The sequence below is a fragment of the Musa acuminata genome, chromosome BXJ2-7 (genome assembly GCF_036884655.1).
Source record: "Musa acuminata AAA Group cultivar baxijiao chromosome BXJ2-7, Cavendish_Baxijiao_AAA, whole genome shotgun sequence".
Taxonomy (NCBI): Eukaryota; Viridiplantae; Streptophyta; class Magnoliopsida; order Zingiberales; family Musaceae; genus Musa; species Musa acuminata.
The window spans coordinates 35741549-35766345 of NC_088344.1; the positions used below are offsets into that span (position 1 = coordinate 35741549).

General features: G+C 37.0%; 4 protein-coding genes across 5 annotated transcripts; 1 reads left to right on the top strand and 3 right to left on the bottom strand.

Moving 5' to 3' along the window:
* Nucleotides 1-105: 105 nt before the first annotated feature.
* LOC135616246 (protein indeterminate-domain 11-like) lies at nucleotides 106-2336 on the bottom strand. Its single transcript, XM_065115439.1, has 4 exons — nucleotides 2190-2336; nucleotides 1735-2083; nucleotides 1245-1641; nucleotides 106-1023 (listed from the first exon to the last, which is right to left on the bottom strand). The coding sequence occupies exons 2-4, from the start codon at nucleotides 1874-1876 to the stop codon at nucleotides 240-242; spliced, it is 1323 nt and encodes a 440-aa protein (XP_064971511.1). The 5' UTR covers nucleotides 1877-2083; nucleotides 2190-2336; the 3' UTR covers nucleotides 106-239.
* A 1199-nt stretch (nucleotides 2337-3535) lies between these two features.
* On the bottom strand, nucleotides 3536-7471 carry LOC135616247 (large ribosomal subunit protein bL34m-like). Its single transcript, XM_065115440.1, has 3 exons — nucleotides 7124-7471; nucleotides 4893-4992; nucleotides 3536-3847 (listed from the first exon to the last, which is right to left on the bottom strand). The coding sequence occupies exons 1-3, from the start codon at nucleotides 7392-7394 to the stop codon at nucleotides 3775-3777; spliced, it is 444 nt and encodes a 147-aa protein (XP_064971512.1). The 5' UTR covers nucleotides 7395-7471; the 3' UTR covers nucleotides 3536-3774.
* Nucleotides 7472-8988: 1517 nt separating this feature from the next.
* On the top strand, nucleotides 8989-11347 carry LOC135617860 (uncharacterized). The gene is made up of 3 exons (XM_065118561.1): nucleotides 8989-9157; nucleotides 9492-9731; nucleotides 10937-11347. The coding sequence occupies exons 2-3, from the start codon at nucleotides 9545-9547 to the stop codon at nucleotides 11215-11217; spliced, it is 468 nt and encodes a 155-aa protein (XP_064974633.1). The 5' UTR covers nucleotides 8989-9157; nucleotides 9492-9544; the 3' UTR covers nucleotides 11218-11347.
* A 5635-nt stretch (nucleotides 11348-16982) lies between these two features.
* LOC135617861 (casein kinase 1-like protein 2) lies at nucleotides 16983-23981 on the bottom strand. 2 transcript variants are annotated; one of them, XM_065118562.1, is made up of 14 exons: nucleotides 23446-23978; nucleotides 23284-23324; nucleotides 22723-22792; nucleotides 22483-22631; nucleotides 21933-22028; nucleotides 21765-21835; nucleotides 20885-20946; nucleotides 20655-20718; nucleotides 20420-20504; nucleotides 20209-20335; nucleotides 20003-20085; nucleotides 19862-19922; nucleotides 19384-19529; nucleotides 16983-17673 (listed from the first exon to the last, which is right to left on the bottom strand). In XM_065118562.1, exons 1-14 carry the CDS (start codon nucleotides 23519-23521, stop codon nucleotides 17383-17385), a joined length of 1422 nt encoding a protein of 473 aa, XP_064974634.1. In that variant the 5' UTR covers nucleotides 23522-23978; the 3' UTR covers nucleotides 16983-17382. The 2 variants fall into 2 exon arrangements, with proteins under 2 accessions (XP_064974634.1, XP_064974635.1); XM_065118563.1 differs by having other exon boundaries at nucleotides 17470-17665; nucleotides 23446-23981.
* Between the last annotated feature and the right edge of the window lie 816 nt (nucleotides 23982-24797).

Genomic DNA, 24797 nt, shown 5'->3' on the forward strand with positions numbered 1-24797 from the left:
CGGTCGCTGCCCGACGCAAGAACGACTGGATATAACATTCTTGCGTCGAGGAATATAAGCTCAAGCAGATGAGACTGAGACAGAGAGAGGGGTAATATACGCAAACAATTATTTTTCTGTTCGAAGGAGAAATTAATTAAAAGATACACCAAAATGGATTTTCTCTTTAAATCTCAGAGAGAGGAAGATGGAAACAAATCATAACGTAGTCTCCTTTCGAGTAGCTACCGATGCAAAGTTCAAAGTTGAGGCCGCTCGCAGGAAGAGAAGTCCATGGCTGGTTTTGTATCAGCCATCTGAAGGATCTCCCTGCTGGAGAAGTGACTGTTGCACAGGGATTCTCTTGCAAACTCCTCATCTCTGTCATGGCTTCCCTTTAGCCTGTCTGATCCAGCCAGCATTCCATTAAAGAACCCCTCGGAAGAACCACCAGGAGCTGTAGCTTGTAGAAATGTAACAGCAGGGCCTAATCCGTGCGATGAACTACCACATCCGTAACGCATGCCACGGTGCGAGGACAAGCAAAGACCAATGCCTGCAGTGGTTGGTGTATCTGCTGCCATCTCCGTGTTGATCTTGGTTCTGCTCATGGTTGCACCCGCCTGAGCTGCCTTCTGGAGCAATGCAGTGGCTGACAAATGAGGCGAGCTTGTCAAAGTCGGATGAGAAGAAAGATAAGGAGATTGGTGGTTCTTATACGGGAACACAGGCTCAAGAACTGCGGAGCAGATGGACGGCAGCCGATGGATTTTTGCAGGTTGCCATGGTTTCATGCTGGGGTAGGGATCCTGCTCCTCTCCTTTTATCGAGAACTCTAGGTGGCAACTGCTGCTTGTAGTAGTAGTAGTAGTAGTAGTAGTAACACTGGTCGTATTTGGAAGAACGGAATGTTCATGGGCTGACGAAGCCGGCTGAGGGAGCAGAAGTTGGTGCGCGTCACCCACCAGGTTTGCTGGAGTTACTCTTGCATTCTCCTCTGCCAATGCATCACAGAAGGCTCTGTGGGTGATAAAGCTGTCTCTTCTGCTTACAGTCAGCAATACCCGAAAAAGAAAGAAACAGTAAGAAACAAGTGGAAAATTATCGTACGAGTCCAGAAGTACAGAAAAAAGGGGAGAAATTAATTTGGTTGTTCTATAATTCATGGCTAAGATCCAAAACAACAGTAGTTCCTTTCACTGCTGTTTTCTGAATAGTGACAGGGGTGTTGTGTGTGATGGGGGTCTTAAGGTTGGAGGCATTACCTTGAAAAGAGGGTTCCACAGTCACACTTGTATTCTCTGGTGCCGCAGATCTTGCTGTGGGCTTTACAATCGGATTGGACTGCATATTTCTTTGAGCACTTGTCGCATTTCCACTTCTTCTCCCCATGCTTCCTGCTGTAGTGCTTCTTGATGCCTGTCAGGTCTCCGAGTGCCCTGGACGGGTCATGGTGGACGCACGACACCTCTGGGCAAACGTAAACCTTCTTCCTCGCCTCCTTGCTCGTCCTCTGCTTCAGCCTCCATGGCAGGTTGTGGCCCCTCCTGTGGAGCTGGAGGTTCTGATCCCTCTGGAACCCCTTGTTGCAGATCTCACACACAAACCTATTGGTTGCCATCAACGACTTGGGGGACAGCGCCACCACCTCGGCTTCTGGAGCTGAACTCCACAACCAAGCATGAGGTGTCTCACTGTTTGATCGAGGGAAAGAACAAAAAAAGCGAAAGATAACAGCTAGCGCGATGGTGAGACCTGGATTCCCTGCAGGTCCTCTCTTTTTCTTAGCCGGAAGTCGATTTGGAGAGGCAAAAGAAGATTGCTGGCTGGAAGAGACAGCAGTGACTTCACCGGTGCCGGAAGTGAGACCAGGCGTCTTGTGTTCCACCACCTTCATCTTTAGATTGTTGCTGAAGGAATCCTCTAGCTGAGGAGCTCTCGAGTACCAAAACTGGAGAATGAATGAATGAAGGATATGGATCTGAGTCTTCAGAAAGTGCTTTTCCACTCGTCTAAAGCATGATCGACTACAATCCGAAAAAGTCTCCCATGCACCTACGATAAGATCTCCCAAAATTCTACATGACAGTAGATAGCGCCATCCCTGAAAACACAAGTAAAATAGATGCGTTATGACTCTAATTCAACTTTATTTGTGCTGCAAGCACAGAAGAAAGAAGGCAACAAGAAAAAGGCTCGATGAAGCTGACAAATGGAACCGAGCAGGTCTCGATCAGCTCATTCCGGAGGGCAAGAAGAAGAAATATTTCCCATGGTTCAGCCAGCTCCCGCTACGCTGAGTGTCTACCATAAATAAGAGGTCCTCGAAGAAGCTGAATCAACGAGGATAAAAGGTCCATTCGCAAATGATGAGAAGAATTGCTGCATGCAACAGAGAAGCCCTAAATAATTCAGGGGGGGCAACGAGTCGTTCCATGTGTACGCTGATAAGGCAACATAACCAAAGCGATCGAGAGATCCAATGCAAATTAGACGGTGAAGTCAGGGAGGAATCACTCGGACACCCGAATCAGGAGAGAGATCGAACGGCTGCCTCACTCGTTGGACAATCGAATCATTCGACGCGCGTCGGATCTGCTCCGGCGTCGTCCTTGTCGTGCTGTTCTGACGTTGCATTGTCTGTCTTATCCTTTGTTCCATTCGCATACATATTATTCCTTTCCCCCAATCCCTCATCTATTTCTCGAATGAATCATTGAGCTCTGTAATTTTACATTCATCCAACAGTCTTTGACAGTGTTGATTTCTGGTAGTATTACACCATCCATCGTCCCAATGTGGTCACCGGTTTTAGTGGGTGAACTTTTCAGTCATAGAGTTGGCTGTCGGATGAGACGTACTACCTTTGATGTGCCAAGTGGTAGTAGTAGCAGTAGGATTACGAGTGGGGAGGACGGAAAAGATGATGCGTGACCGTGGAGGATGGTGCTCGCCTTAGTCATTCCTCGTATGATTGGGATAATATAAATTATAGCACTTCATGATTGTTTCATTGATTTGAGTTCAGCAGATACCACCGTAGATGAAGACCAAGTTAAGATATCCAACTCTTTTTTTCGTTTACGGATCCTTTTTCAGGGTGTGTAAGTGACCATCCAACAATAATTAATGAAAAGACTTGAATTATAGGTGGAAAATATGATAGGGTTATTTGAATGATATCTCAATTAAAAGTTTACTTGGAAAAATAGAATAATTCAAGAACAAGTCATATTCTTACTCTAATTTTGGATGAGTGGGACATCGACGATAAAATCTTACTCTAATTTTGTAGGTTGTAGGAACATGTAGACAACTTGGAGCCTTTCTAAGAGCAGATACATGAAGGAAGCCTCATCATCACTGTCCCACTGGGCGTATGGAAGTTGGACCCATAACCTATTTGCAGCAATGAGAACCGAGATAAAAGCTGGAGGTTTTGCCTGTTAAGGCCATGTTCATGTTTCTCCTTGAGCTTCTACATGCAATTCTCTTCACAAAACTATATTTGTGTAATAGAAAACCAAAATTCCCCAAGTAACATTCAAAAAGAGACTGAGAGCATGGACAGTTCAATGGATGGAAAATTCCACAGTACAGAAGGCTGACAAATGCTGGCTAAAATGGTTAAGCTCGAAACGAAAGCATGGAAACAATTTATAGTGGCAAACATAGCTTAACCATTTGTAACATGGAAAAACTTTATTGCAGTACCAACAATCTGACCTTACACTTCTCTGATAATAGTGACTTAAAATTGCCAATGCATGATTCCATACCAACTGTTACAGCGTCTTAAACAGCAATCCTTTGCCGACCTTTTGCTATTCTGCGAGCAATGACCTTACGCCCACCCTTGGTTGCCTTTCTGCATAAGAAATGGATGTGACGTGTCAAAGGGAAGCACTTTTACCAATGAATTCACAAATGGAACCATAACTCAATCCAGAGAATAAGCAATCACGAAAAAGCATAAAAGTTGGATAAAAGAACTAGTTGTTATCAAGAGGGTAAAAAAAAATAAACACAAGGTTACTGCAGAAAAGGCCCTTTGAATCTACCAAGGTAAATGAGATGTTATGAGCATTTAGAGGGTTACAGAGAAACATTATACACCTTTCGCTTAGCTCATGCAAAGATCTATAATAGCTCTTCAATTTAAAAAAGAAAAACTTCTATAAAATACTGATTATTTGTAATACATTTTCAGAAAAAGGGAGAAGTTAAAAAGCTACTTCTTGGTGATGGTTATGTTTCCTTTTTGCCTTTTATGGAAGAAATGCTATTTTAATCATGAACACATTCTTGTTGTAGCTGCCACTATACCACCAGTGTATATCATCTAAAATGTTTCCACCACCACCACAAACATAACTCTATACACGTTTCGCTTAGCTCATTGAAAGATCTTTAATAGCTCTTCATTTAAAAAAAAACTTCTGTAAAATACTGATTGTTTGTAATACATTTTCAGAGAAAGGGTGAAGTAAAAAAGCTACTTCTTGGTGATGGTTATGTTTCCTTTTTGCTTTTTATGGAAGAAATGTTGTTTTAATCATGAACATATTCTTGTTGTAGCTGCCACTACTACCACCAGTGGATATCATATAAAATGTTTCAAACATGTCACCAACTAATCAGTGCTGTCAAGAGGCATTCAGGAGTCAGACACTCACCTTGGTGCTCAGGCAAGGCTAGGAAACCTAGAGAGGCAACATAACCATGAGTCCTCTTAAAGGCATGTATTTGATGAGTATGATACAAGTAAAAGGTTTGACTACCAAGACAGATGCTTGCTTGTAAATCATGGCATACTTCAACAATGGCATACTATATATCATTAAAACCAATTAAGGTGGTGTGTGTGTGTGTGTGTGTGAGAGAGAGAGAGAGAGAGAGAGAGAGAGAGAGACCGTGCAAGGTAACCATGAGCCCTCTTGCGCTTAATGTGGCTTGGCTGGTAAGTTCTTTTCGGAAGCAAATGCAGTGGCTCATTTGTCAAATCATCATGTCCTATGGAACAGACATCAGGATCAGCACACTGGTATTTGAGATACAAAAAATAAAAAGAATCCCCACATTTGCAAAAAATATTTTTTAACAAAATGAATCATTTGCATTGAACAGATGAAAGGGTTACGAGTTATGTTTCCAACTATTTAAGTTTTACATACATCCACTAGTAAATTCAAGCATTGAATTTAAGAACAAGAGTATCGTCACAACAAAATTTATACTTTATGTGAATGGAGAGCTTACATGCTTAATTGGCATAGAGACCAGTTATAAATTGTGAACAGAACTCATCAATTTTGAGGACACATGATTGAAACTCCCATGGCCAGCATAAGCCATTGTAGATAGTTTAACCAAACTGCGACTTCAGACACCAAAAACCCCTCAAAAAATCCCAAGGTAATTGGCATGGTGTATTACGGACCATACCTGATCCACTAATACAAAGGTCTCGAGATATAGTTAACAAGGAAATGATGAACTAACTTAAGCACAGTGAGAAGTCTCAGAATGCCATCTACTTGTTTATAAAGAGAATATCCACAAATGCCACACAAGCTTACTATTGATAATCTATTTCCCTACAATAGCAACTTTGGCCAACCAAAAGTTTCACCTTAAAATACAATTGTTTTCATTTCTAAAGGAAATCAATATCTCAATCTGACAGCTATGCATAAAATGCTCTGTTATACATCACCAGAGATAAGAAAGTTCTACTACTGCCTAAGGCATGCCATTATAATTTGAACATTTAACTTTCAAACAAAACAAATGCAGGGTAAGCAGTTGATCATTCTTGCATCAGCAATTATTAAGTTGCACCAAAACCCAAAGTCAAATTCACCATTCTTGTGTCGGTAACTATTAGAGGGTGACATTTGGTTCAATGGTAAAATTTCTCCTTTGCAATCTGGATGACTAAGATTCAAGCTATGAGAAAACCTCGCTACTTGCAAGTATAGGACAACATACATTGATTCTTCTCCTCAAAATTTACATTTGCAGTTGACTGTGCATTGGGCCACCATTTTTTTCCTCTTCAACCAAAAACCCATATTCAGATGAATCTTAATGGGATACATCAGTTCTCCATCAATTAAGCTAAAAAAATCACCCAGGAAAACTTATCCAAATATCCATGAGAATATGAATTACACTTTTGATTAAGAGGAGAAACAAACTATTAGAACTTAAAAAGACATTTAAAATTGAATATGATTTCATTAATCAATTAGTTTTCTCCTCCACAAATTACTGAGATTTTCTCATTTGTGTTCCAAAAACAAAAATGTGCAGTTAAATAATGAAGCCATAACCACACAAGTTTCAGAAACATCATTCACTTCTGATTTCTTAAAAACATTATGATTCTCTTAAAAGCCGATATATATTTTTTGTGTTCCTTTCTCAAGCTTCAATATTGTAATGGTTCAGAAACCTAGCATTTACTGATATGAGATCTAGATCTACATAGAAGTAAATCGCAAACAAAGTTCAGATTTTTGCAGCTCCGATTCACCAAGAACTGTAGCATTATTCACAAAGTGGTCACATGGAAAGTAGGCAAAAAGCAAATCCGATAGTCTTTTAGAGGTAATCAGTCATGAAAGTATCAGAAAAATGTTAATGGTGGTTAAGGTCCATGGTGTATCTAGTGATTTAAGAAGTAAAGAGAAAAACTAACTACAAAAAGTTAATTTCACAATTCAAATCTGTTGTCTTTTTTATTGCACTGTTACTGGAATTGAAGGACTTCAGCAGACGCAGTGCAATAGAGCCACCTAGCCAATGTATAGCTAATAATCCCACAACCAACCATACACAAAAAATGTACTCTCACATAATTCATCAAGAGGAAGCTAGCGAACAGCATGACAGACATTGGAGACATTATCAAATATAATAACAAAGAAAAACCATTACATATACGGTAGGTCACTGGTGCGAAGTGAATAATTATTATGTTAGAAGACACCATCTCAACCAAACAGGATTCTGCCAAAGCCTATAAAAGTGACAATTTTTACTAACTCCATGAGAAGCAACACAACGTGGGCAGACACACTATAGTACACAATTAGAACGAGTCGATGTGATCTATTTCTCCAAAAGTGAATGATCTCACCTTCGTCAATGAAGAAGCGGAGAGACGGAAGACCGCACGGAAAGACGATGCCTTGGGAGGACGCCAAAATCTTTAGGCTTTCGGCGTCTCCTCCTCCTACGGATCCCGGCGGCAGGGACCGAGCGGCGACGAATTTCTCCGCAAAGCACCGAACCGGAGGGTGCGAAGAGATCCGAGGTAGAAGGAATGTATTGCTTGGCTTCGGCGGATGGAAGACGAAGAAGCGATCGATGAGAGAAGCTCCGGCACGAGCTAGGGTTTTGGACGACATTTCCTGATCCAGCGGGACAAGATGCCCTACTTGTCTTGATTCATTTCTGCAGTGTAGTGTTGACAGAAGTAAAGGACATCTAAGTGTTTTCAGAAACAATAAATGACCAAAACGGGATTCGAACCTAAAATTTTAGGATATACTATCAAATTTTTTATCAGTTAAAATAATTAATATTTTCATATATATATATATATATATATATAATTCAGTAAAAAAGATGATATTTGATCTTTTGAAATTGTTCATAAATCCCTTAAGAATCCATCATTATCGTAGTAATATATTAGCCAGTATATATTAATTATTTTATATATATATATATATTAGTGGTTATTTAAAACTCTAATTTATATTAGTATTCATTAAAAATATAAAAATTACTATATATTTTTACATATTTTAACTAATATTATATACAGCTAGAACTCACGATCTAATGGATACCCGTTAGCCACAATGACATCTGCGGATAATTTTAACATTTGAAAAGACATACATATGCTATGGTAAAACTGCTATAGTAAAACTTATAATTAACTTATAACGACTAATATATTATTTTAAAGTGTATAAGAATATATATGTAAAATAATTGTTTTTAGTGTTTCTTTTGACCCTCGGAAAATGTTAAATCATATTGAACGAGTATATATATAAAATCATTAAGTTTAAACTTGTATGAATAAAATAATTCAAATATTATTGTTATACTTCATAACATTGATATATCATGTTGAGCAACTTTATATCATGGTCGATGGGTCAGTACATCTTGGTTCGATCCCGAGTGTGCAGAGTGGTCAACGTCAAGTTGTGTCCAAGCTTCATCTTCATAATTGATTCGATATCCCCTGTCAGGTTATTGCTCCTTCCTTACCAAGTTTTAACATACAAGCCGAAGTCAAGAGAGGGGATTTTTTGACTCGACTCGTCTAAAGGTTTGAGTATTCAAAGTTTTACTCCTGATACTAATCAGGAGGTTAGATTTTATACCTGCGAAAGATGATCGATCATATATGGTTTGTTAATACTCCTCGGACGATCGACTCGTTACCTTCTATGCGGGCGTGTGCATGGATTGACACTGCATGGCATCGATCCAAGCTTTCTGAAATGACTTTATACTTTATAGTATCATCATGTACGACGTCAGACAACGTAAGAGCAAACGATCATCCCATTTGAATTCGAGAGTAGTATGGATGCAATGCACCGTATTAGTTTGCTCCACATTGATATTGATTTGACTGTTGATTATTATCACGAGGTGATATCAGAATATGTCTAACCACATCCAACTTTTATTTATCGTAGTAGCAGAGCAAGAATTATACCTTAGTAGCCTTAATGGCCAAATGGAGTGCCAAAATTAGTCGAAATGATACTGAGCATGGAGAGAAGCCGCGTATGCCAGCCGGGATGGCAACGCGCAGACGCATTCAAAACCCCAACAACGTTTCGCAGGTAATTGCGGTCGCATCTTCTTTCGTACGAAAGTAAGGTCGGAACAAAGAATATAATTGTAACTCACCTCGCAGCTTCTCGCGAACGCATCTTTAGGTTTATAAACCAGCTCCCATCTCTGGAGCTTCCCCTAATCCGTTCTTTCGTCGATCGAAGACCAGGTGATCGCTCCCATCCTAAACTCCAATTATCACTCGGTCCGGTTTTAGGGCCTTCCTGTTGCCTTCTTCTTGCGGTGTTGAACCTATTGTCTTCGAAGTTACTGCCTCTTATCTCACGTGGCGAATGATCCAAAGGTCAAAATCGTTTTCTTTTCTTCCTTCTGGAGTGGATTGTGTTCTAATGATCATCGATTTTGATGAGAGTCGAGTCGTTTATGCTTATTATTTCTCGAAGTCTGCATTATGATTCTGAAAGAATTGATTGGCCAGAGATTGCTCCTTTTATCCATTTGTTTTTTCAGTGCTTATCAATATATCAATATTTCATTAGTGGCATATTGTAATTTAAAGTTCGTATTTTCCATTACATTACAGATTTGTTTGCATCTTTTTACATGACCGATGTTCTGTTTGTGTTTTTTCCTCCAAGGATCTAATGGTGATATGATTTTTGGAACCCAATCGATAGGGAGTGTAAGGATTTTGATCGTTACTAGAGGGGGAAAGAAGACACAAGTGATCATGGATAAGGATAGAACCCATGACTGGGAGACTCATGGAAGGAGCAATGACATCGACGAGAGCACACCGATGGACAAAGTCAAAGCTCCCAATGTGTTTGAACGAGCAAAGGAAGAGATCGAGGCCCTTGTAGAGACTATCCACTCGAAGAGAACCCCAGATCATGAGCAACATGCAAAGAAAGATGGTAATTCTCTATACATAATCGAGTCTCTTTGTTTCAGGCCGGTTGATCAAAGGCAAGTAAGGGAATGCGCTTTGCAGGAATGGCCATGCTAATGAGACTATTTTAGTCAAATGAAAAACTCTCAATTCCCCGCACCAAAAACTTGAGAGTGATTTTTGGATTTCCTTCTTGGCAAGAGGATTCCTGTGATAGAAGATAGGAAAGATTATTTCTATTATCCTGCACACCGTAATTTCCTTCATGGAGTAAATAGATTATCAAAGTACTTAGGAGTTTCATCGTGAGTTCACTTAAGATACTGGCTCATCAGAGATTGCTGCTATGCTTACTTCACTGGCACTTAGTTCTCTTTAATTTCTGAAGTGGGATTCAGATAGGATCTCCCACTGAATTTGTTTAAGTTGGAAGGTAGACTTCACTATCAGAATCAGCTAGATGTATTTATCAAAATATTACATTGGATTTTAATAAATCTCGTTCTATATCTCATGATTACTTGAAGCTCATATAAAAGATATTAATCTAAATCGGCTGGCGGTCTATGTTGACTTGTGCATGCTGCTTGAAATCATGTTGTATTATTCTTAGGTTTTGTTCTAATGTTGTAACATTAGTTTTGAGAAAAAGAACACATTTTTTTATAATAATTTTGACAAGCTTTCTTCCTCTGTAATAAAATAACTTGATAGTTGTCTTGGGTTGTCAACTGGCAGTATCTGCTTTAGCTGGTGGTATCTGATTTGTTCTAGTGTTGTAACATTAGTTTTGAGGAAAGGAACAACTATTTTGTTTTAATAGTTTTGACTTTTGACAAGCTTTCTTCCTCTGTAATAAAATAACTTGATAGTTGTCTTTGGTTGTCTACCGGTGGTATCTGCATTAGCTGGTGGTATCTGATTTGTTCTAATGTTGTAACATTAGTTTTGAGAAAAGGAACACCTATCTTTTTTTATATTTTGACAAGCTTTCTTCCTCTGTAATAAAATAACTTGATAGTTGTCTTTGGTTGTCTACCGGTGGTATCTTCTTTAGCTGGTTGGGGTTAGAGTGGTGCTTGGTCAAGATAGTCCAATGTTATTGGATTTGTTACTGGTTCTAGTTATTATCTTAGTTGATGAGAGTATGTGGTAGACTAATCACCTAATTCTACTGGGCTTTGTTGTTTTTCATGATAAACAATGTGAAATCACCCAATTTACTTACAGGGTCAAAGGAAGGGACTGAAGAACCTCTGCACAAGGAGAAAACACATCATAAGGAGACCCATGGCATGAGTGATGATATTGATGAGGACACTCCTATTGATAAAGTCAAAGGCCCAAACGTGTTTGAACGAGCCAAGGAAGAAATCGAAGCTATCGTGGACACTATACATCCAAAAGATGAATCCAACAGTACGCCACAAAAGAAGAAAGATGGATTCTGGGAATTCCTTGCAAAATGTTTTGGTAAATTCTGCTCTCCTCGTAGCCGAAAGAGAGATTAGCTGTAAAGTTCTATGTGAGTTTTGCTGATTGGTTTCCCATAAATCGACAAATTGCTTGTGCGCTTATTTGTGCAGCGAAAAGTATGAGGTCCTGCAAACAGTTCACATTCTGGTTTGCTTGCAGAATCAATTTGTTGTCAAGGAACATGTCTGATCTTGGTTTCAAAGAGTAGGGGGATTTATAAGATGTTGGATCTTTCTTTGTGACGATGTTCATATCATAAATGTCAAGTCTCTTTGTATAAATGTTTAGTTTCTTTGTGACAACGCCATTTGCTTTCACGAGACCATCTCATTCCATATGAATGGAAGGAACAACACCACAACACCTGCAAAGATAGTCTCTGTATTTTGGTTTTCTTTCATTGTTTTCTGCATGGATTAATTAGGCCTCAAGCTAGAGAAAAAATTGTGCATCTTCTGATGTTCTTTGTTGTTCCTCTCTGCTCACGATCATCGTAACTCGTCGGGAAAAAAGGGATTGTGGTGGTGACGCGTGATCAGAAAACCAACGTAGAATGCAAACCGCAAGATGAATGCGACATGAACACGGTGGATTCAAGCATAAACGGAAGGGGGTGGGGCAGAAATCATCAAACACTCACAAACAGAAGCATGGAGATGATGCAAAGCAGGGTAAGATGATGGTCTAACTTCCCAACTTTCTACAGAACTCCATCCCTCCTCGAGGTTCCCCGTCGAACCCTAGTTTCCTACATGCCTCGTCGCACTCCTTGGCGCATTCTTCCAGGCTCAGCATCCCCACCGGAATGCATTTCTTCATGCACTCGCAGAAGCAGTTCTGGCCAGCCTCGCTCCTCCCCACGTGCGAAACAACCAGTAGTGTGCACAGGAGCAGCACCGCATTCAGCTTCTGACAAGCCATTCCTCTCTCTCTCTCTCTCTCTCTCTCTCTCTCTCCGGTACGGTGAAGGCAGGAGGGAGGGTCTCTGTAGGTCAGCTTAAAACTGAACGGAGGAAGAAGAAGAGGGCAAGAACAAGAGGAGGAATGGTCAAAATAGCAACTACGTGATAATGTGCCGTATCAGCCGAAGGAAGGAGATTGACTGGGTCAACTTTGCGATCCATGGCAAGCGCCAGCCCTCTCTTTTCGCCCATTGGTTTGACCACGACCATGCATACCTCTGTCAACGTCGACAGGATCCAAAATTAGGAACATGCACACTGCGTACGTAACATCTAAGAACAGAACGATATGTCACTGAAAGGTGGGTGTCTCGCCGTGAACTGAACAATTAAGTTCATGTCGAGAGATCGTAGAGCTCCAAAAATTAAGTTCATGTCGAAAGAACTACGCTGAACTGAACAAAATCTGCTTCCCACCGTGATTGGCGAATCGTAAAGAAGAAGAAAACAGAAAACGGTGGCAGAAGTCGCAAAGAGCGTCGCCAGATGCATGCACGGGAGTCGATCCGATCAGCGATCAAGGAAGAAAAGCTTCAGCCGAAGTGAACGATTTCCTTGATGTGCCTCCCGGAGACGGACACTTTCAGCGTCAACGTCGAATCATCCAACTCCACGTCGAAGAAATGCTTCCATAAACCGGTGCTCCCATCGTAGTACGTCTCTGTCTCCATGACGATCACCACAACAGTAGGATGCTGCAACTCTGCCTTGTCGTTGGCAGCGACCTCAGCAGCAGGGAGCACGTCCACGATGGCCACCTTCTCGTCGGCAGTCACGGTGAAGAGGATCCCCTCAAACTCTGTGCAGTCGTACCAATCCTCGCCGTCGGTGTACCTCGTCATCGCTGATATCCAAACTCGAGACTACCGTGAGACAGAGAGGAAGAAGGAAAGAATCTTGAGGAAAGAGGAGATAAACTAGTATTTATGGAGGAGGCGAGGGGTTTGGTGTTAAGAGGCAATACTTTCCCAACACTTATTCGGAGTTGGAGCGAACGAGATATCGTCGAAGCAGGAAGGTTTTCTTTCATGAATGGACGGTCGGACGAGGGACGGTTCGGATGAGGGGAACCCGTGGGAGTTCTATCCCGTATAGGATTTGGAGAGACCGCCATTAGCCCTCCACGGTAGCCAATCAGCGTCCCCAATCCAACTCTCAGCTTGGGAGAGTCGAAGACACCGACTCGGAATCGGCCGTCTCAATCAAAGTGCCCAATCCAACTCTCGAGTCGGAAGAGTCGGAGACGTCGACTCGGAATCAGCCGTCTCAATGTTCACTATGATTCCTACTCTCCGTACCTTTAGTTTTCCCAAATTAGCACAAATGTTACAGTTTCCTCTTCTAAAATGTCAAATGCAATGTCTAGGAGTAAAAGAAAAAGCATGAAGAAGAACAGTCTGCAAGCATAAAAATAATATTTAAAAATTAAAATTAAATAACAATGCATCGATGCATACAAATGTACTACTGTTATCAAACCTGAAAGTTATACCGATACCGATTTGCATATAATATAATAGATTAGGAATAAAAAGAAGAAGAGAGAAGATTTATAATATCTTAATAACTAATTTTTGTAGAGATTGTGTCCTTTTATAAATTTAGAGAGGATCACATATACTAGCATTCTTTCATTTAGCTCATTAATTGATAAAATATTAAAAATTTAAAACTAAAATAAATAAAATAAATTTTTATTTTAAAATAATTTTAATTAAATTTGATTTTGAAACTTTAAAAAATATTTTATATGTGCATATGAATTTTATAAAATAAGCAAATAAAGCTAATACATATAATAATATCATATTAAGTTTGACTATTAATACGAGTTATAATGATTATGTCATAAATATTATACTTTGTTCTATGTACCATAATACAATTAGCTCTTCCTAATATAGTCCAAAATGATCCTTATAATTTATCTTGTTAAAATAATCTTATTATACTATAATATGTACATATATAAAAGTAAACAAGATAGTAAAAATAAATAACTTTAATTATACAAATAAAATATCAATTATAATATCTATTCAAACATAAATCACTATATTTCAAACATTTTAGACTACAAAACATTAGTGAATAAATCAATAATTAATATAGTAAAACTCAAGTTCTTAATTGATATTAATTATTTATGGACTCTTTCTATAACTATTAAATACTTTATACTATAATGCATATTATTATTTTTAGAGAAGAAAATTATTATGATATAACATAAAATATCTTCAACGACTTGACAATTAAGTTTGATGACCATATCCTAAGATAAAATTTCGCATTTATAAAGCTTGATTAGTGGTGACAAAGTATACTACCAAATCAGTTTTTATTTTTGATAATATAATACATTATTTTTTATTTTCTCCTATAAATTATCTTTTCAACTAATAATTATTAAATATAAAATAGACTTCATATCATCAAGGTAATTTAGAGAATAAATAATTAAAAATATCATCATTTCAAGCTAATCTAATTTCATACATGTGAGCATACAATCTTTCATCCCTTTTAGATATTTTATTATTTTTTATTTTTTGTGTATTATTCCTAGGTAATTCTAATATCTATAAGTATTTCAGGTATAAAATTGATATTTGGTCTGGTATAGACTTGAGCATATAATAGATTTTTAACTATGCATACATAATGAATATTTTTCTTTACTTACCAAAAAAAAATGAATATTTTTCTTTGTTTGATTATTTCTATGTTATTTTAAAAACACTTGTTTTGATTGAATTTTTTTACTTTTATCATTTGATGAACAAAGTTGTATACTAAATCTCTTTAATACTCAATCAATGTATCATTTCTAAGATAATATTAGTAAACTTTAACATCTATTTTTTTAAAATATATTAATGTTAATAACAAAAGCCACTTTATTTATATCAATTATTTTAAAATTCTTGTTAAATTTTTTATTTGGTATAATAAATCAAGATCACTACCGGCAAGAAAAATATTATCCAAACTAATATAATAAACTTACTTCTACTTCATATATAAATACTGATTAATAGTATTTTCTTAAATCTAAAGAAAGTAATGATATCTAGAAACTTTATATATCATTATATAAAAGCTTATTTATGAGCATAAATATATTTCCTAAATTTGTATTTTAAATTTTATATTTCTTAGATTTGAATCATTTAAGCTAATCTATATAAATCTAGTTCTCTATTCAGAAAATTTATTTTCACATCAATTTAAAGTCATAAGCCACTAATTTCATAACGATTCTTAGCGAGTTCATTTAAAAAATCAGAAAAAATATTTCATTATGATTGATATATTCCTTATGAGTAATTTTTAATCACAAGTTTGACCGTTATATCGTTTAATGTTATCATTTGAGTCAAATTTATATAAGATATTTTTTTTACAATTATTAAGTAATTCAATGAATTATCAGACACCATTATGGTCTATTGATTTTAACTTTTTTTTCATTGCATTATATCATCTTTTAGAGTTATTACTTTTCATAAGTTGTAAAAACAATAAAAGATCTTTTTTATTCTTATACATATATCACATAATAATAAAAAATAATAAGTCTTTTTTTCTTTTTAGATCTTCTACCAGATTGTTTGTGACAATATTAATATCGTATAGGAGTTAATCAATATTTTTTATTATTCACCTTTATCAATTCTTTTAATGATTTGAGGAACAACAATATCTTGAATATAAAATGATAAAAGAGTATCAACTTGTATTTACTCAATATCATGGTTAAATTTTAAGATTTTTACTTCTATTGATTTATTATTTTTTAGGAATATTAAATTATAAAATTCAACTATCATCGATTAGGTTAATAATAAATTAAATTATTTAATTTTATAAGTAAGGATATAAGTTAAAAAAATTAATTTTTAAAGGAAAAAATTATAATTTTGCTTAGGATATATAATGAAAATATTTGATTTATGAAAGGTATAATTAAAAAAATAAATTTAAGGACACAAAATTAAAATTATCTAATTTCTAAGTAATAAAAATATTATTTTAGTTAAAAATGAAACGAGCCCTAAAACCTCTCTCAACTGCTACCATTACGTTTTGTTGAACCCATGCGCGTGGGACTTATTGATGGTGCACCAGCCTTCTACCGCCTATGATAGTATGACTGTTCTCAGGCCATTGACTAGCAACCTCACCGTTGCCGTGTCGGGCCATCGCGCCCACGCACGATTGTACACCGACTAGCAGCTTGATCGCGATCAACTTGACCTCCAACCATCGTCCTCACCGTTAACTATGACAACACTCTCCATGGCCTTCAACATCCAATCGACAGTAGTCATAGCCAGCAAATGCCACACACTCTAGTTTCGATAAGTTCACTTGATTTGCTTGGCATTATTTTAGGCAATGTCTTTTGATGTAAATTCTTGGTATGGCATTGGAAGTACTTGATATAGTGTGACTTGTGTGCAATCATCAAAGTTTGAGTTCCGAATATTCTCTTCAAGTAGAGAAAGAGCCCACATGATATACGATCTATTACGACTTGTGTGCCATTAGCTAGAGAAGTTGATGCTGTGCCATTTTTCTGTTCGAGCTCACCTAATTACTTGCAAATTGTTCAGCGTCTACGTACTCCCAAAGTATTACACCAATACATCAATGAACAACTAGTTCCCACCTATCTTAAAATGAATAACAATATTTGAAGAGTTCATAGATCATCCTAGGTTCAAGAACGAAAGATCCAACAAAGACTGGTTTATCAGCGGCTAATATTTAATATCAAAGAAAGATCCAAGTGCTTTGTGTACATGTCAGGATAACCAAGCGTCCACCTTAGCTAATAAACATCAAAAGCCCGAACAGTATAATTATAAAGACAGTCAACAACTGGCTCATGGTTAATACACGTGTAGAAGGCAAAGTGTCCACAGTAAATCTTGAAAGGTGATGTTGATCAGCACAATGAACACCAAGAATTATAACGAGATAACAAGGGCAACGGATCACACAGCAGGGGAGCGGAGGCATAGCATATATCCTAGGCTAATATACAAACAGCTACTGGGATGATTCGACCCAATATCATTTTTCATCTTCGTGGGCACTTCAATATCAGCAGCTTCAAATCGTAGCGACTCAGAAGTAGCTCCCCATTCATGACACAAGGGAAAAACCGTGCCAGGTTTACTCTCACTTCAGTTTATGGATTTCAACGGAGGAATGTAAAAGAGGTTGCGGCTATAATTGGTCCCTTTCCTCGCTGTCAAAATTAAAGGCCTCGATTCCTCTGAGTGTGGTCTCATAGTTCTTAATTGTAAATGAATTCCGTCCAGAAGTATGTTTGTGCTCTGCAGAACTAATTGGAGAGCTTTGCTGGGCACTTGACACCTTACGGAATGTCCCTGGACTGGCCTCTGCAGTACGACTACGAGTTTGATCTGCCTCACTGCCCAGGATGTCTCTGCTACTAGAAACAGCAGCTCGCCTTGATGATCCGCTTGACCGTCCCAAAAATGCTGAACTGGAAAACTAAGAGGCACCCGTTCGAGATCAGGAATTACACAAATTAATCAATATATGTATCACAAGGCTGTATTAGAAGAATCATGCATCTGGGGTTTCATGAATCACAAGAAATCTAAACTTTTGAAATCCCTTGACAAAGCTACAAGCAATCTAAAATCAATAAATATATCATCGATAGCAAACTCAGTCATTGACTAAGGATGGATAATTTTACATGATCAACTAACCTTAATGAAAATTGAACACGTGTACCTCGCTTTAAAGTGTAGTAGAACAGATGATCAACTTGAGACTGAACTTTGAAGCTAGAAGACCATTGTAAACTTTGAGCACCAACAGTAGTATAAAGAACATGGTAAGCTTCGACTTATCATTTCCACATAACAGCTGCACTTTCACAATCTTACTTCTATACAAGTATTTTTAACAATTCAAGTTCCTTAAAATCCATTTATGTCATGGTGAACTTTGATTACAAATTTCCCTGTAATAGTCAGAGTCACATGAGGCCATTATTTGATTTCCAGCAATTAAGCATGGTTCTCTGGACCTATAAATTACTCACAGAACCATGGGAAAAATGTGCATGCATGCCTTTAATGCAGAAAGCAAGCATTACAGCTCTGATGGTGACAGAATGAAGGGAACCATCATACAATAGGGACATGGTAGAACAGGAGGAAGATTGACAAAGTATAAAGAATTAAGGAAATAAGAAGTTGGAGTAACCCAGAGAAACAGGTTGCATTTATGCAAACCATGCACCTGGAGTAAGAACTAGAGGCTAGGAACAATGCATAAGGATCAAAAAGAAAAAAACTAAAGAAAGACATAGCAAATTAAATTATAGAATCAAAAGCATAATAAAATCCTCACCAGCATCATATAATCATAAAAAAAATCAGATGATACACAAAATAGCTAATCAATGTTCAGAGAACGTAAAGAACACTCATCATCACTTAATGTAAAGTTAACATGGCCTTGTCGTGCAGGTGGACCACATATGCAGACAACACAGTTATATGCATGTTTCCTTTATTCCTTTTTATTATTGTCATAATAAATGATCCATGACAATTTCTTTAAAAATACTAGACATTATTGACAACTTGCTGCTTGCCTACTTCTAACTTAAATAGGCTCTTAAAAGAGTATAAATCCCAAGCGGTACTTAGATAAATATTAAACATATGAATAGTATAAAAACTCTATCATAATTCTTATATAGATTATTGAGCTCTTTCAACCAAAAACTTCTAGATGAATTTTAGTTACACTCCTAGGATGTCTTCTGATATTAATAATCCAAATAATGGAGCAACTACAACTGTAGTAAAACTAGGAAGTCAAAACTCTTAAAAGGATTTGAAAGGCAATCTAGATTAAAAAAAATCAAGTTAAAAGATATCTTAGACTTCTGCCAGACTCTAGATAAAAGATTTTGAAGACTTGGCACAAAAAATAGTTAAAATAACCTACAGTCTTTTGAGGAAGAAATGGTTTACATTAACCATATGATTCACAAAGGATGAAAACATTTAAGAAATAACAATAATAAGTCAAGGGAAATGTTCCCTTGCCCGAGCCTCACTTACTAGGCATACATTTACATGTCATTTGCTAGATAGATAACAAGGCCTGGCATTGAAGGCTTAAGATCGAGTTCAGACAATTATAATCTTATAAGTACTGTCAGATAAATAAACTCACAATAGCCTCTCTACTGAAGGATGGATCATTCCCCATAGGAGCTTTCTGCTTTGATAAGCTGCCTACAGTTACAGCTGGTTGTGTAACTTGTCCACGATGAGAAGAGTCCATTGCCAACCAACCACTTGTCTGTCCTTCCTCACCACCTAAACACAATCTTAAAAAGGTAAACCTACAAGCTATGAAAATGGGATAACTAAATTCTTTTCAATAAGCTAGCAATAGTAATGGATTATAAACAATTGTGCTTTGAGAGCTGTGCAGTATGGATATAATAACCAAAACAAAGGTGGACTCTAAGAGTTGACCAACCAATTAGCATAAGCCAATGAAACAGCCAAGCGCAAGAAAGGAAAATTAAAGAAACAAGCAATAGCTTCTTAGAAGATTAGAAATGGAGTCAATTATAAGCAATAATAAGCATCAAATCAACAGATATAAGAAATGATGAATGCAGAAATGAAATAGAGCAGATCACCTGACTGCCTATCATTGGCAATGGCAGGAACCAAGCCAGAGCTAGGTTCCGCACTTGAACCCTAAAAATAGTAGAAAAGCTTATCCACTTGTTCAGGAAGTAAAAAGGAATAAACTTATAAATAACTGCATTGGACTTAACAATAGCACGTGGAGGAGCACCAGACATCTGTGACTGCTGATACTTTAAAATGGTCCAGTCAAATACATAATCAAACTGGAAACCTGCAGACAATAGATTAAAAAAAATGATTGTTACAATGGATTCACAAAGTCTTCACTTCTATTAGTCATGTCATTCCATAGAAGAAATTCTCGATCCTTGACATATATAGGAGGTGAACCAACCTTCATGGATGAAAAGGTCACGAAACAATCTCTTGAGATATCCGTAATCAGGCTTGTCCTCAAATCGTAGTGAACGACAATAGTGGAAGTATGAGGCAAACTCTGATGGATATCCCCTACATAAAGCCTAAGGGAACAAGAAATTTTCCATCATCAAAACCATCGGCAAAAGGAATAAAAGCCCGAAGACATGACATATATAAGAGCTTGCCTCAATTGACGTGGCAACTTTCTTTTCACTAATTTTTTCATACTTCTGCTTCTTGGTTCCTGCTTTCAGACCCTGCCATGGAAGGCTGAAAGCACAAAAAACAAAAACAAAAGCCACTAGTTGAAATACATTAGAAACTTAAAAAATGAATTATGGTGAAATCCAAAAGACCATGCTGGAATCAGTGAGATGCACAATTGACATAAAAGAACCAGTGAGATGCAAAAGAACAGACCTTCCTCTTAAAAAGTACATAAGAACATATCCAAGACATTCCAAATCATCCCTCCTGCTTTGTTCTTAGCAGAGGAAAAACAACAGTCAGAATCTAGATTCAAGAAAACCACACAATTTCAAAGACACAGAAGATACAGAAGATACTAGTAAAATAGCCAAAAACTAAAACTAATCAACTTATAAAAGCAGATGCTAATAGAATAAAGAAACAAGAAAACATTCTCATACCTATGCCAAGATGTGTGTTCACGCTTGCATACCTTGCTGTCCCAGTCAAGTTCTTGTTCTCTCTGTGAGTAGTTATAACACAAGAAAGAAAAAGAAGGCAACTTCTGATCAGAAATAGCACATTCAATATGATCTGAATAGCTCCTAAGCAATACCACATCAGTCATACTAATTCAATGATCAAGTTGACCAGAAGACTACGCTGGAACCAGTGAGATTCAAACTCCAGGTAAAAGAAGTTTTTTGACTTATAGTAAACCCCATCCGTGGAACTTGGATGATGTGCTTACTAATTTTAAAAAGAAAGGATAGTGTGAATGATACTGATCCAAAACTAAATCTTGCACCATGTAATCCAAACACCTGATCTTGATTCAAACATACAAAAAGTTCGTGCTGTAAAAACGCAATGTACTTGGATGATGTTAAATTATGTATCAGGTCAAAATATTATAAATGAACATTTAAATTTGTTTCATCATAGGTACAGTGGTTAAATAAGCAGAAGTTCAAAAAAAGAAGTGATTTTCATTTATAGGTAATTTAGGTGCACTTGGTCATATTGACTAGTGTCAATTTTCCATTTAAGTGATTCATCATTAATCATGTTTGTGAAGCATCAAGGACTAACTTTATTGTCTCCTAGCTCTACATGTACAAGGAGCGGATAGTTTTACCGCATCCTAAATCAACATACTACACATCTAAATTATATATAACACTATCTTCATTGGCCTCCATCTTGAAGACAACAGCCCAACTCATAGAAAATTATGTAGGAGAGATTTAAAAAGCTAAACTTACAAGTCTACCACTCGAACGTCGATGCAATAGCTAAAACAGAATACTTAAGCAAATTGCTTAGTCGATTGTATCTTACCTATATGGAATATGCTGATGAGTTGAAGTGTCCCTATACTTCTTGGCAAGGCCAAAATCAATAATATACACCTAGATGGAAATACAAAAGTCAACTCAGTAGAGCATAAGATGAACCCAATTATTAATTAATAAGCAGACAGTAAAAGTTCGAATTTTAGATGCACACCTGATTAGCACGTCTACCAAGACCCATTAGAAAATTATCTGGTTTGATGTCTCGGTGCAAAAAGGACTTAGAATGCACAAACTCCACTCGATTAATCTGACACAGAAAATCATATTACATTAGATATGGCAAATTATAGCAATCAAAACAACCCCATTCAACAATGTTGGGCCTGTATGAAGATGCATAATTAGCATGGCAAAGTCGAAAGTATTATAAGCACATTATGGTAAACAAGGCAAAGATAAGGAGTAATTCAAGAAAAGACAACATTCATTCGACGACAAAATGAAGATTTGATGCATATGGAGTTGCTAGGAAACAAGAATATGATAGATATCCAATAAAGAGGAATTCTTTATATAATGGAAAAGGAAGAGTAGAAAAGACCTAAACATCAAGTGATAGCATCAGACATGCTAAAAAAAGGACTGTGGCGGAAGCTGCCAATAAGAGGGATTTGGTGATATGGACACATCAAGCATATTCCCAATATTGAACAGCAGGATATCATGTCAATTCAGAAATGTGCATTACAGCAACAACATACCATTTGATCTGCAAGCATCAAAACAGTTTTTAGAGAGAGTTTTCTGCTGCAAAAGTTAAAAAGATCTTCAAGACTTGGTCCTAATAAGTCCATCACAAGCACATTATAGTCACCCTCAACACCGAACCATTTCACATTTGGAATTCCAGCTGCCAAAACAAATAAATAAAAGAAAACAATGCAGATTAAGAAAGTAAAACCAAACCACCAGACAATAAAAGGAATCAAAATTTTCATTACTTCCTCCTTGCAGAATCCTGTACAGCTTTGATTCATATAGCAATTGGGGATGCTTTGTCTTGACATTTTCCTGATAAATAGGAAAATTCATAGGGAAAAAATTTATCCAGACCATTGCAAGTATTAAGTTATTCAGAGGATAAAATTTTTAAACTTCAATCAAACTACATTAAATTTTAGCTGATACATAAGGGGGCCTTGTTAGATGAGACTTCCACCGATGCAGGATATGAGGACTCAACAGAAAATGAGTATCAACGACAGAGAAAAATATTCATTATACAGAGCAAACATAGAAGAATATGGTGAAATTACAGAAAGAACAGAAAAAAGCAAATGGAAAAGTGAAGAGGGAGCTTCAAGCGATACTAGTAATGCTGCCAGATCGTAGCATGTTTAAAAAAAAACAGTCTGTAGCCAAGAATAAGCTGATGGACCAATCTAAATCATCTGTATACCAATCTATCATGTCGATCTAACTGAACACCTTAGCAACTGAAAATTTCGAACAGAAAGACGTACTCCCGGCAGCAAATAGATGAGACTACAAGCTACACTTACGAGTTTAATTGCGACTTCCTCGTTCGTTTGGATATTTGTACCTGCAACCAAGACGACAACCACAAACATCCCCGAGGAGCAAATTTTAGAGTTCCTGCAACAGAAAAACTACAGAGAATAGCTCTGAACCGAAGCAATCAAGAGGAGAAAGCTACTACATACCTAAATAGATCTCCCCAAAGGACCCGCTCCCGATCTTGCGACCGAGGCGGAATTTGTTCCCAACGCGAGGTTCCATCCGACGACCACAGTCACAAGTAGGAGACTCACCCAAATCGAGCTGAGTTGTAACCCGAACAGCAAAACTCGTAACAGAATCCCCCCTCCGCCGCCGATGTCGCGAAGCAGCACTACCGGTTCACCCGAGGCCAGAAGAAAATCCCAATAAATCGACGACGCGGAGACAAGAAACGAGATCGTCACCCATCAATCGATGGCAGTATAGATGGAATCTGAGGTCGATCGGAGCCCTAGGGTCTCCAAATCAAACGAAATCGCTCCACTAATTAGGGTTTCAGCGGGATCGGGAAGCGGAAGGGAATCCCCAGTCGAGGACGCTTTGATCCAATATAGGCCGCGGTTTCGATAACCGACAGGACACTACACGAGTCCTGTCTCCGTCTCGTGAGGGTAGATAGATGTCCATTGATAGCCTGCGACGGGAGGATGGGGTTCGCCACCGTCGCGTGTTCTGCAGTATAATTATTTCTCAGAACTCGTTTCCGAGATTAATTTTGAAATATTTCTGAGATTATATTATATTATATGAGTTGGCAATTAAATCATTCCACGAATTTCGATTTATATTTTTTTTAAGAAGAAATTATGATCATATTTCTCATGTCTTGCTTTTGTGCTTTAGCATCGATAGCACGTTATACCGTTCCCATGGTATCCTAATCGGGCTAATTATAGATTATTTTTTTATAATTAATTATTCTTAATATTTTAAATTTTATATCTTAAAAATTTATATTGAATTCATCATTTACATGATATTGAAGAAATTATTTGAAAAGTCACTTAATTCATGAAAATATGATATTGATTCATAATTTAAATAATTTTAGAATTTTTAAATTTGAATTATAATAATAAAAAAGTTGAATTCTGGTAGGATATCAAATGATCAATCTTATCGATTTTGTTTATTTTTTAGTTAACATTATCTCATTAAATTATGTGATATAATATATAATTTCTATCTTAAACTTTAAATCTCAGTAATTGAAATCTAAAAATATATCCAGAAATACTATCATGTCTTTATTTTCTCTTTTCATATCTCATAATATTAGAAACGAATGGTTTTAGAATTAAAGGAGGTGTTCTCCTTATATAACATTTAAAAAGAGATAACTTGAAATAATCCATCTTTAAGATTAAGAATCAATTTCCATTAGTCATTATCTTGAATGAGAATCTAATTAAGCCTAAAAAATATCTTAGGATGATTTATTGGATCACATAATCTAATATTTGGAGCTTTTTATGAGCACCAAGCTGGATGGAAG

What these genes read in the sequence shown, in the direction of transcription:
- LOC135616246 (XM_065115439.1), bottom strand. Translation starts at nt 1,876, where the DNA reads ATGAAGGTGGTGGAACACAAGACGCCTGGTCTCACTTCCGGCACCGGT. An exon ending in AGGACCTGCAGGGAATCCAG is followed by an intron (nt 1,642 to 1,734) that starts GTCTCACCATCG and finishes TGTGGAGTTCAG; the next exon opens with CTCCAGAAGCCGAGGTGGTG. An exon ending in TGTGGAACCCTCTTTTCAAG is followed by an intron (nt 1,024 to 1,244) that starts GTAATGCCTCCA and finishes GACTGTAAGCAG; the next exon opens with AAGAGACAGCTTTATCACCC.
- LOC135617860 (XM_065118561.1), top strand. Translation starts at nt 9,545, where the DNA reads ATGGATAAGGATAGAACCCATGACTGGGAGACTCATGGAAGGAGCAAT. An exon ending in GCAACATGCAAAGAAAGATG is followed by an intron (nt 9,732 to 10,936) that starts GTAATTCTCTAT and finishes ATTTACTTACAG; the next exon opens with GGTCAAAGGAAGGGACTGAA.
- LOC135617861 (XM_065118562.1), bottom strand. Translation starts at nt 23,521, where the DNA reads ATGGAACCTCGCGTTGGGAACAAATTCCGCCTCGGTCGCAAGATCGGG. An exon ending in AGGAAGTCGCAATTAAACTC is followed by an intron (nt 22,793 to 23,283) that starts GTAAGTGTAGCT and finishes CCTATTTATCAG; the next exon opens with GAAAATGTCAAGACAAAGCA. An exon ending in TTGGTAGACGTGCTAATCAG is followed by an intron (nt 21,836 to 21,932) that starts GTGTGCATCTAA and finishes ATTTCCATCTAG; the next exon opens with GTGTATATTATTGATTTTGG.
- LOC135616247 (XM_065115440.1), bottom strand. Translation starts at nt 7,394, where the DNA reads ATGTCGTCCAAAACCCTAGCTCGTGCCGGAGCTTCTCTCATCGATCGC. An exon ending in CCGCTTCTTCATTGACGAAG is followed by an intron (nt 4,993 to 7,123) that starts GTGAGATCATTC and finishes TCTGTTCCATAG; the next exon opens with GACATGATGATTTGACAAAT. An exon ending in GCTCATGGTTACCTTGCACG is followed by an intron (nt 3,848 to 4,892) that starts GTCTCTCTCTCT and finishes TTTCTTATGCAG; the next exon opens with AAAGGCAACCAAGGGTGGGC.